General features: G+C 37.8%; 1 protein-coding gene across 1 annotated transcript in view; it reads left to right on the top strand.

The window, feature by feature from the left end:
- Positions 3992-11440, top strand: part of LOC102172897 (amine sulfotransferase) — a 32100-nt gene continuing 24651 nt past the window's right edge. Inside the window, exons 1-3 of the mRNA XM_005684534.3 lie at positions 3992-4051; positions 7434-7584; positions 9622-9830. Coding sequence (XP_005684591.1) covers positions 7443-7584; positions 9622-9830 — 351 coding nt within the window. The 5' untranslated portion in view covers positions 3992-4051; positions 7434-7442. The remainder of the gene's footprint in view (positions 4052-7433; positions 7585-9621; positions 9831-11440) is intronic.

Below are 11440 nucleotides of genomic sequence, written 5' to 3'. Positions count from 1 at the left end.
AGGATGCTTTACCATCTGAGACACCAGGGAAATCCTAGAATGCTGTACCTGGCCTTATAGTATATTTTAATTCCCAATGTTTTACAACTGTGGAAACTGACACTTAGAGAGATTAAATAACCTGCCATACAATTAGTTATTCTTAGAAATGCAACTAGACACCAGGGCTCATTTTCACATGAAGCCTAAGTAGTTCTTATCTATTAATTCTACATAATCCCAGGTCCTGAACATTCACAGCTCAGCCTTGTATCGGTTGTCTGACTGATAGTTAGTTTCTGGACACTCTACTTTTAATGGTGACATTGACAATAACTAAATCACTGAAGTGTGTTGAATAATAAATATAGTGAGCTTTAGTTTTATATTACTAAATAACAAGCCTATGGTTTAAAATATCACCCATTTATTATCTCAGAGTTCTGTAGACAAAAGCTCCAGCATGATGGCTAGGTTCTTTGCTTAAAATCACCAAGGCTAAAATCAAAGAGTTGGCCAAATTTTATTCCTTTTTGAATACTCTGCAGGCGGTGGGGAATCCACTACTAAGTGCATTCAGGTTGTTAGAAAAACTTAGTTAGTTGTGGTTGCAAAACTGTTTACTTGACAGGTGGCCCATTCATCTTCTAACAAGCCATGGCCTCTTGAATCCCTCCTGTGCTTCAAATCTTGCTGACTTTCCTTTCACCTTCCTCTTCTGCCCCACAGGTTCACTGGATCACATTGAGTCCAAATGGATAAGCCAGGATAGTTTCCCAACTTTAATTAACGTCAGCAAATCACTGCAGATGGGACTGCAGCCATGAATTTAAAAGATGCTTACTCCTTGGAAGAAAAGTTATGACAGTCTAGTCAAGGCTATGGTTTTTCCTGTGGTCATGTATGGATGTGAGAGTTGGACTGTGAAGAAAGCTAAACACTGAAGAATTGATGCTTTTGAACTGTGGTGTTGGAGAAGACTCTTGAGAGTCCCTTGGACTGCAAGGAGATCCAACCAGTCCATTCTGAAGGAGATCAGCCCTGGGATTTCTTTGGAAGGACTGATGCTAAAGCTGAATCCAGTACTTTGACCACCTCATGGCAAAGAGTTGACTCATTGGAAAAGGCTCTGGGAGGGATTGGGGGCAGGAGGAGAAGGGGACGACAGAGGATGAGATGGCTGGATGGTATCACCAACTCGATGGATGTTTGAGTGAACTCCGGGAGATGGTGATGGACAGGGAGGCCTGGCATGCTGCGATTCATGAGGTCACAAAGAGTCAGACACAACTGAGCGACTGAACTGAAATGAACTGAATTAGTAACCTTAATTACATCTGCAAAGTCCTTTTTTGCCTTGGAAGGCAAACACATGCATCGTTGTGTAGAATGGGGGAACTTCTTGGGAGAAGATTCATACCTCTGCCTATCCCAGAATGTTGATTTGACTTAAGCCCCATAGCAAGAGCTCATCAGTTTCTATGAGGATGGTAGAAATACTAAGCTACCCTTTGTTCACTTGCCCTCTGCCTTTTAATGGGATGGTTAGAGAAGGAAATGGAGGCAATGCCCTTCTTAAGCAAACTGTCTTTTTCTCCTTTTAAAAACTTTGAACCTTGGAGTAATGGCATCTATGAAGGCAGTAAATGCTGTATGGAAAAAGTAGGACCACCATAAGGACCACTTCCAGAAAGGGGGAACCTTGCAACTAAAAATGGCATGTCCTCCTTTAAGATGGACCTTAGTGACTTTTTTTTCTGTCCAGGCTACATGGCATGCACGCTGTATCTTAGTTCCCCAACCAGGGATCAGATCTGTGCCCCTTGAAGCAGAAGCACGGTCTTAACCACTGGATGGCCAAAGGAGTCCCCTTTAGGGATTCTTTAACATGGACTCAGTGAAGGATTTCTTTGTAATAAAGAACACACAAAAAGAAGTACTTAAATGAAAAGTGGGAAACTAGTCAGATATGTGCAGTCTGACCAATGGAAAATAACGGGCTTGTGTACTCAGAGGACCAGTAACATTATCAATAATCAGGACTATTGTCCAAGTATTACACCTCATACATTACAGTCCACACTCCCAAGTGAGAAACTGGACCTCTCACCTGCACCCTGAATTCATATCAATGAGAAAGAACACAGGAGTCTGGGGGCACGCCAAGAAGTTGGGATAAAAATGGTAATATACAATATTAGGCTGTCATTTATTATTTTCGTATAAGATACAAAAGTTGGTAATTCTATAATTATAACTAAGTCTATAAACTTATTTCCAGTTTTAGAAATAAGGTATTATCTCACCACTGTGACTTATGTGTCTGTTCAAAATGTTAACTAAAGGCAAAATGGAAGAAAGGGTTTAAGATTCAAATTGTTCCAGAATTGGTCAGAGGCTGGAACATCTGACCAGTTTCAAGGCTGGTTCTGGTGTCCTTTTGACATGTCTCCAAGATTGTTTGTATACCTCTTTTCTTTCTGGTTTAATAAGATGATCCAAACTCCTTTGCATTTTCTTTGCCTCATCTCTGTAATTAGTCATTTCTCCTGCTTTTTGAAAATAGAGATTGGTATTGAGAAACCAAGATCTTGGTTTTATTTGTACTCACTGCTCTGACTTTTCATAGCTTTTATGTCCCCTAGCAGACAGACATAGGAAATATAAAAGGGTACAGTCTGAGATGATATGAAATAAGGTGCTCCTACTTACCTCAAAGGACATAGAAAAAAGATGAAGTGATTATTTGAAGTGAGGAAGAGAAACCACTTACTACATCACGACTATATAGGACTTTCTAAATTCTTTCTTCCATTTTACCTTTAGTTAGTATTTTGAACAGACAATTACAGTGTCATCCAAAACCTTAGAAAGCTAAGATTTCGGTAAGCCTTGGAAAGTTCCATGGAAAAAAAGATTACTAATATTCTTACTTGCTACATGAACCATATCATTGTTTGGTATATAAGTGAGACAAATAAAACAATGCTTTTGATCACTGATGCAGCACTATTTTTTTTTAAACTTGTGTTACTGCAGACTAATCTAGAAATAATGGGGGAAAGAGCTCAGAGCATCTCAAAAGACCCCTCAAGTATTTAGTTTAATGAAAATTCATGTGGTACATTCAGAAATTCTTGTCTGAGATATTAATTTTAATAACAATTCTTTTATCCTTGATTTTTATCTTTAAGGCTATGCTACTCTCACAAAAAGGATTAATGTTTAATTTGCAAACATTGTAAGAAACCAGACAGATGGAACATTTAGAAGCTTAACTCACCCTCAGATTAAACACTAGCTCATACCAGTGAAGATTTGTAGATTGAAAGGATTAAAATTTTCCTGTAGGATCAAATACTGGGTTTCGTGGAAACCTGAGAATCATTATTGAAGAGCAGCTTATGCAGGTTAGCTAACAGAATAATGAGTGAAAACTCCAAAGAGATGTTTGCACAGATCTGAGACAAATGTTAATTATGTAGAATATAAAAAAGATGGGCTGAATCTTCTGTAACATCTAATTAAAAAATAAAGAGCAATGAAAGGCATCATTTAAGTGATGGACAAGTCTGGGCATTTTGAAAAACTGATTTAAATAGTCAGTGAGTTAATAAGGCTTTGGGATATTTCCATAGGCAGTTTTACATGGGGTGATATAAAGAAGTGAAGAATGCACACCTGCCCTCTGAGATATATCTAGAAGATTTTACTAACCTCCCTTCAGGCCCAACAAAGTTGTTTCTATAGCTTTCAAATATTATACATCCTTTTGTGTGTTGTACAGTTCTCAAAGTTAAGTAACTATGACTTACTGGCTACCTACATTTCTCTTTAGTATCTCTGACCGTTTTGACTACTTTTCTGAGCAACCTGATATCCTTTCCGTAATGTCAACAGAATCTTATTCAATTTGTTTATCCACACTGGGCTACCAGCTGACATTCTAGAACACTACTCATTGGTCAAATCAAACTCTGCAAAGAGTATTTCTTCCTCAGCAACACGTCAATCCCTAACATCCCTAAGGTTGTATCAGAGTGAATCCTGCTTCATCAGTTCACCTCTAACAGTGAGTAGTAACAGGGTAGACTTAGCCTCTTTCAAGTCTTACCCTCTCTTCAGCACACAAACACATTTAATTTTTTCTCCTCGGTTTGCTGGTTTCCTCCCACCCCCCCCTTCTCCTTTTATTTTGGACTTCAGTGCAAGAATAAGGAGAAACAAGATGTCCTTTCTCTCTACTGTCACTTTCTCCTATATTCATCATGAAGATATATACAAGTCTTGCCAATGCTGAGATCCTGTATGAATCCACCCCATAACCAACTCTTCTCTTGCATCTGTGACAAACAGCTCATGATTTTCTCTTAAAGCTGTGCAAGACAGACTGAACTATTAATAGCAAAGAAGTGGTGTTCAGAATGTTTGTGTGGACTGCCTGATACACTTTCAACTTTTCTTAACACTCAGTGTCTGGAATTTGTGTTTTCTAGGCGATTGTTTGGGGCATTGTGAGGTGTCAAGTGGTTTGTGACATTGGCTCATTTTCATCTTTGCTTGCACTTCAACTATATTTTCTATTTATGAACTTCTGCATTTGTCTATGTTATACAGTAAAAATGCTGCCACAACACACTTCACAATATGAATTCTTCATGGTTTTTCATGGCATCTTTGTGATGTCAATGTCAAAATAGCTCTACAGATGTTAAAACCATTCTTTGCAGGTTATCAGTCTATTCTGTTCTCAGTCCTCAATAGCTGAGGTTCTGTGGACTGCAACTTGAGCGAGATACTACTGGGAGGTTGGCAGAACTCTAACTGAATCTTCAGTTGAGAGGCAAATTGTTGTTGTTTATTCGCCAATTCTTGTCCCACTCTTTTGTGACCTCATGGACTATAACGCATTAGGCTTCTCTATCTATGGGATTTCCCAGGCAAGAATTCTGGAGTGGGTTGCCATTTCTTCTCCAGGTGATCTTTTCCACCCAGAGATTGAACCCACATATCCTGTATTGCAAAGCAGCATGCCCCAAAAGCTTCTCTGAAAGTTGAGATAAAACATCAATTGAAACAAAAATAGTGAATTAATATTATTTTGATTCTCATCTTTGGAAAGGCTAGGTTGTTAAAATGCAGATTTCCAAGTTACAGTCCCCAGAAATTCTGATTCTGCCAGTCTGAAATAGGGCCTACAATAGGAAGGCTTGTCCAGACTCCCAGGTGATTCTAATACAGGTGATTTTTTTCTCTTCCTTAGCAAACTAAGCCCAACTTTCATCTCCCTTTAATGATAAGGTGGTCTTTCCCAGGGGGTTCAGTGTAAAGAATCCGCATGCAATGCAGGAGATGCGGGTTCAATCCCCGGGTTGGGAACATCCCCTGAAGAAGGAAACGGCTACACACTCCAGTATCCTTGCCTGAAAAACCTCATAGACAGAGGAGCCTGGCAGGCTATAGCCCATTGGGTCACAAAAGAATCAGATACCACTTAGGGAGTAAACAACAACAGCAGTGATCAAATGAGTTAGATTGTCTGAAAGGATTAAATGTTGTTTTGTATTAAATACAGCTTTGTTGATTAAGCTATATTTGCAAAATTCTTAACAAATTCATTTTCTAGTGTGCACAGAAATTTTTTAAAAGTACCTAACTAAAATATATGCTGGCTCTAAATATAATATCATTAGAACTTCTTGGATTCCCTCATCTATTTAACAATTAGAAATAGATTTCTCTCTAATAAAGGGCCCCTGGACAAGGGCCCTGTCCTTTCCTCACTCAGACCCATCAGCAAATCTTACTTTCTGACAAAAAAGAATATTAATAGTAAAGTCTTAGATATAGATTTAAAAATAGAACAGATTTCTCTGCCAGAGATAATGAAGAAATGTTTGGTAGGCATGATTTTTGAAGATGTATCTTTAGACTGCTTTCAATTTTTGCTTTCATTTTCATTTTTAGACTTATTTCAGAATTCTGATTTAAAAAACACAAAACTTCTATTGGAAAATATAATAATTACCAAATAGGATCTTACAACTATATGAAGGAATATTTCCGATGTAAATCCAATTGGTATTTCTCCCACAGAACATATACCACAATTCATCTGATAGAGCATATCAGATCCAAGAACCTCAAAAGCTTCTTTCACACATAGCAGATTCTTCATGTTCCAGAAGAAAAAGAGAAGTTAAAAGTACATCCATATAAAGAAATGTCTATTTCTAAAACAATGAAAAGCATGTAATGTGTAAACATATAAGATCATAGGAAACTGTATGATGAAATGTTTAAGAGCATGGACTCTGTTGCCAAATTGTCTGGCATCAAACTGAAAGGTTGTTGCTGAGCCATGAAAGACACTGGGATTCTTGGCCTCCAGAGGAGAAGAATTCAATCCGGGCCAGCGACAAAGTTTGATTGCTCGGGGCTTTTGTGTAATAATGTTTTATTAAAGTATAAAAGAGATATAGAAAGCTTCTAACACAGCCATCAGAAGAGGGCAGAAAGAGTGCCCCCTGCTAGTCTTTAGCAGGATGTTATATAGCTACTAGCAATCAGCTAATTAAAAAAAGGAAATGTCTCAAAACTCATGAATGGCACCAGGCCCCTCACCCACAACATGCATTTTGAGATAACATTGGCACAGTGTGAGTTGTCCTGGACCAGAAAAAGATTGACATGAATCTTGAAGAAAGGCAGGTATCCAGGCAAATACAGTCTCATTAACATAGCTTAAGAGAACATTTACTAGAGTAAAACATACTGGTTTGTCAAAGTCAGTTCTGAGTCTTAGGCAAGAACTGACTTGAAGATAGAGTCTAGGATAAATACATAGTTCATTAACACAGCTTAAGATAAACATTTCCATAAGAAAAATGCATTGGTTAGCTCAAGATTTGAGAAAAGTTAAGTTCAGGTGGAAGCAGGTGTCCTGCTTATGTCAACACAGAATTTTAAAAGAAATCTCTTTTTAAAAGAAACCCCTTTTAAAATTTCTATAGAGAAGGGGAAATATCTAACACTTGTAGTTTGTTTCCTCCTGCTGCTTAAGAGAGAGATAAAAAATGTCTGACACTTGTAGCCTGTTTCTTCCATTTCAAGACCCTGGCCTTTCTGCCTGTCCTCCTCTCAAAATCTTGCAGCTCTGGTAACTGGGCCACCTTGAGCAGTTTGCTGATTTACTTCCCTGTATGTTTGAAATCATGAAAATATTGCCTTCAAGGCAAGCACTTTAACTTAATATCTTCCTTTCCTCATTTTTAACACAGTGGTAATAACAATATCTCTAGCAAAATAGGGTTCCTGTGAAGATTAAATGACATACTATATGTAAGCTGGTTTCTCTGGTAAACAAGTTGATCCATATTGAAAATTCAGGAAATCTTAGTTATTATTGTAATTACTAAGAATTTGAATTGCATTTTATCTGTTTTCACTTGTAGGTGATAATTATGGATGATGAAGACAAATATTTATTGAAATTTAAAGGGTATAATTTTGAACGTTCTTTGGTTGATATTGACTTTCTAGAAAATCTAGATAACTTTGAAATTAGAGATGATGATGTCTTCATCATTACATACCCCAAATCTGGTAAGTCTGAGGAGTGGCCACCTGTTTCATTCTTTACTTTGGTTTGGTAATACATGTGGACAGATGTACTCTTATCCAGACTTTGACAGTAGCCCAGCCAACAATTAGGTAACCATTCAGGGTCAGAAGAAGAGTTAAACAAATTCTCATGCGTCTATCTTATAAGGTCATTTGAAATGCTTATATTGTCATCTCTGTTAGCACCTATGAAGAAACCAAATAGGAAGCCAAGAGGAGATACTTATTAAATGTTGCCCTTGGTCTGAGAATGAAGAAAAGACATTAAAAAAAAAAAAGCAGGATTTTTGTTAGGAGCATATCACAGCCAGAACAAACTCATGATTTCAAAGTTCTCTAATTGCTTTGTATTTCCATATAATAAGAAACCCCAGCAGCTCAGACAGTAAACAATCTGCTTGCAATGCAGGATACCTGGGTTCAGTCCCTGGGTTGGGAAGATTCCTTGGAGAAGGAAATGGCAACCTACTCCAGTATTCTTGCTTGGAGTATTCCATCGACAGAGGAGCCAGGCAGGCTACAGTTCAGAGGGTCACAAAGAGTTGGACACAGTTGAGCAACTAACACTTTCCATATAATAAGAAAATAAATTCCTCTAGGACAAATTGTCCTCAACATGAAATTTTTACAACTTGGTGTTTTTTTTTTTTATATTGGGCTTCCCTGATGGCTTAGATGGTAATGAATCTGCCTGCAGTGTAGGAGACCCGGGTTTGATTCCTGGGGTGGCAAGATCCTCTGGAGAAAGGAATGACCACCCACTCCAGTATTCTTGCCTGGAGAATTCCATAGACAGAGGAGCCTAGAGGGCTACAGTCCATGGGGTCCTAAAGAGTCAGACACAATTTTTCATATCAGACAATTTTTTATATTACACTGTTTAGAACATAAGATGACTGGGGCCACTGAAGCAATGTTGTATGAAGTGAATAATGTTCTCAAAGACATACTGGAATCTAAGTCAATGGAAATAAAAACATTCCTGATTTTTACGAAAATACTCCAGCTCTTCCCTTTACCATCTACTTTGAAATTCATGACCTTGTTTACTTCCCTGAAATAGTAATACATCCCTTTACCTCTGGATTCTCCCACTCTGCACAACTTATTAACACCTCTGATTTGGTGATTATTTTTCCTCCCTTAGTTGTCAGTGGCATCTCAATGTGCCTAGTTTTAGTTCTAACACTGAAGTCCATATCTAGTTTTTCCTTTATCCTTAATTTTGCCCAAGTATTTTGTCAAGAAATAATAAGTAAGCAAAAAAAAGTGAAAGAGGTCTTGAGGTCTTAGTTTGTCTACTCTTTTAAACGACAAAGCTTCTATATGCAAGACAGCAAAAGAGACACAGATAAAAAGAACAGACTGACTCTGTGGGAGAAGGCAAGTGTGGGACGATTTTGAGAAAATAGCATTGAAACATGTATATTGCCATATGTGATATAGATTACCAGTCCGAGTTCAATGCATGAAACAGCACACTCAAATTGGTTGCACTGGGACAACCCTGAGGGATGGGATGGGGAGGGAGGTGGGAGAGGGGGCTCAGGATGGGGAACACGTGTACACCCGTGGCTGACTCATGTCAGTGTATGGCAAAACCCACTATAATACTGTAAAGTAATTAGCCTCCAATTAAAATAAATATATTAATTTTTTTAAAAAAAGAAAGGAGACTAAGGAAAGGGAAACAGAGTTAGAGAAAATTTTGGAAACAGACTTTACTTGAAGTAGAGGAAACAGAAAGAGCTGAAGCATGGATCTGATTCACTACTATTATGGAATCAGAAACCCCATAGGTCTTCAGAGTGAAAAAGGAAGTAAAAGCCCTTGGTATCATCTCTAATAATTTTAATGTAAAACACAAACCAACAGAAAACTTGGACGAATTCACTGATGTCTTTAGGGTGGTTAAAAGAAAGAAACTGCTTCAAATAATTTTGAGATGGATGGCATTATTATTGACATTTATTGTTAAAAATTAATTCAAGGTTGAAAACAAGATATGTATTTTTACAGGTACCATCTGGACTCAGCAGATATTAAGCTTGATTTACTATGAGGGACATCGTAACAGAACTGAACTTGTGGAAACAGTTGACAGAAGCCCCTTCCTGGAATACAATCTGCACAAAATAGACTATGAGAAGAGACCATCCCCTCGCCTCTTTGCTTCCCACATCCCGTACTATTTAGCACCAAAAGGTCTCAAGAACAAAAAAGCTAAAGTATGTCACACAAATAGCTCATGAACCTTTTGAACAAACAAAAATAGTTTCTTTACATAATGTCCTCCCAAACCCACTCATTCACATTCATTCTAATGTGATTATTATAATCTTTCTGATATTGTTCTTAGTCTCTCAGTCCTGTCCGACTCTTCACAACCCCATGGACTGTAGCCCATCAGGCTCTTCTGTCCAGGGGGATTCTCCAGGCAAGAATACTGGAGTGAGTGGGTTGCCATGCTCTCCTCCAGGGGATCTTCTCAACCCAGAGATTGAACCCAGGTCTCCCATGTTGCAGGTGGATTCTTTAGAGTCTAAACCAACAGGGAAGCCCATGAATGCTGGAGAATCCTATCCCTTCTCCAGGGGACCTTTCTGACCCAGGAATCAAACCAGGGTCTCCTGCACTGCAGGTGGATTCTTTACCACCTGAGCTACGAGGGAAGCCTGGTACCTGCTATACCCCACCAACTAAAAATATTACCTTATACATTAAACCTGTATATGAAATTGTAACTATATACATGGATTGGGATCTCAAAAACATTGTTTGCCGTGTAATTATAAAACATATAGCAAAAATTATTTTCCATCACATAAAATTCTATTTTCTTTAACAATTTGAAAGTGAAAGTGAAGTAGCTCAGACATGTCTGACTCTTTGCAACCCCATGGACTGTAGCCTACCAGGTTTCTCAGTCCATGGGATTTTTCAGGCAAGAGTACCGGAGTGGGTTGCCATTCCCTTCTCCAGGGGATCTTCCTGACCCAGGGATTGAACCCAGGTCTCCTGCATTGTAGGCAGATGCTTTACCCTCTGAGCCACCAAGGAAGCCTTTAACAATTTAGTAGGATTTTATTCTATGACTATATATACAATATATATGATTGTGAATTGATGAACAGGTTAAGTTTTAGAAAATGTCTGTACCATGTTGCAACAAGCAGTCTTATAGAGCTTCACACTTATTTTGTTCTGGTGAAATGTTTCCCTAAAAGTGAAAATTTCAGCTTTAGATGTCCAAATTTTTAAATGTTGGTAGGTGTTATCTACTTGCCTTATAAAATCTATCACTGACACTTCATCAAATAGCATATAAGAATGTGTTTTTCCTTACACACTCACCAAAGAATGAAATTATAAATCTTTGCTAACGCGTTAGGTAAGAAATATCTTATTCGTGAGTAAGTGTAGTCCTTTTAGTTTTAATAAACTTGAGCCCTTTTCTGTGTATTTCCAGGCCTTGAAATATCCTTCATATCCTTTGCCTATCTTTCTTAAAATTTGCCTTTATTTACTGTTTGCTTGAAGCATTTATATGGGGTAAAAATTGTTCTACTTAACAGTTTACCTTTAAAACTTGTTGAATGCATTTAATTTCACGTAACCAACTTAACAATCTTTCCTTCATAGTATCTTGCTGTCGAATTTTGTTAATAAACACTTCTCAGCCAGAAAGATTGTGCAAGTACTTTCCAGTTTTCCTCTCTGCTTTTATTTTTTACATTTAATTATAAATTATATCAGATATCACAGGTGATTTGAAATATGACTATTGCATAATAATTGCCAGTGGGATTGGCCAATTGATCCAATGTGATTTCAGCAT

This window comes from Capra hircus, chromosome 9, assembly GCF_001704415.2.
Source record: "Capra hircus breed San Clemente chromosome 9, ASM170441v1, whole genome shotgun sequence".
Classification (NCBI taxonomy): Eukaryota; Metazoa; Chordata; class Mammalia; order Artiodactyla; family Bovidae; genus Capra; species Capra hircus.
The sequence above is the reverse complement of the archived record's forward strand: the minus strand, read 5'-3'. Positions and strand labels throughout refer to the sequence as shown.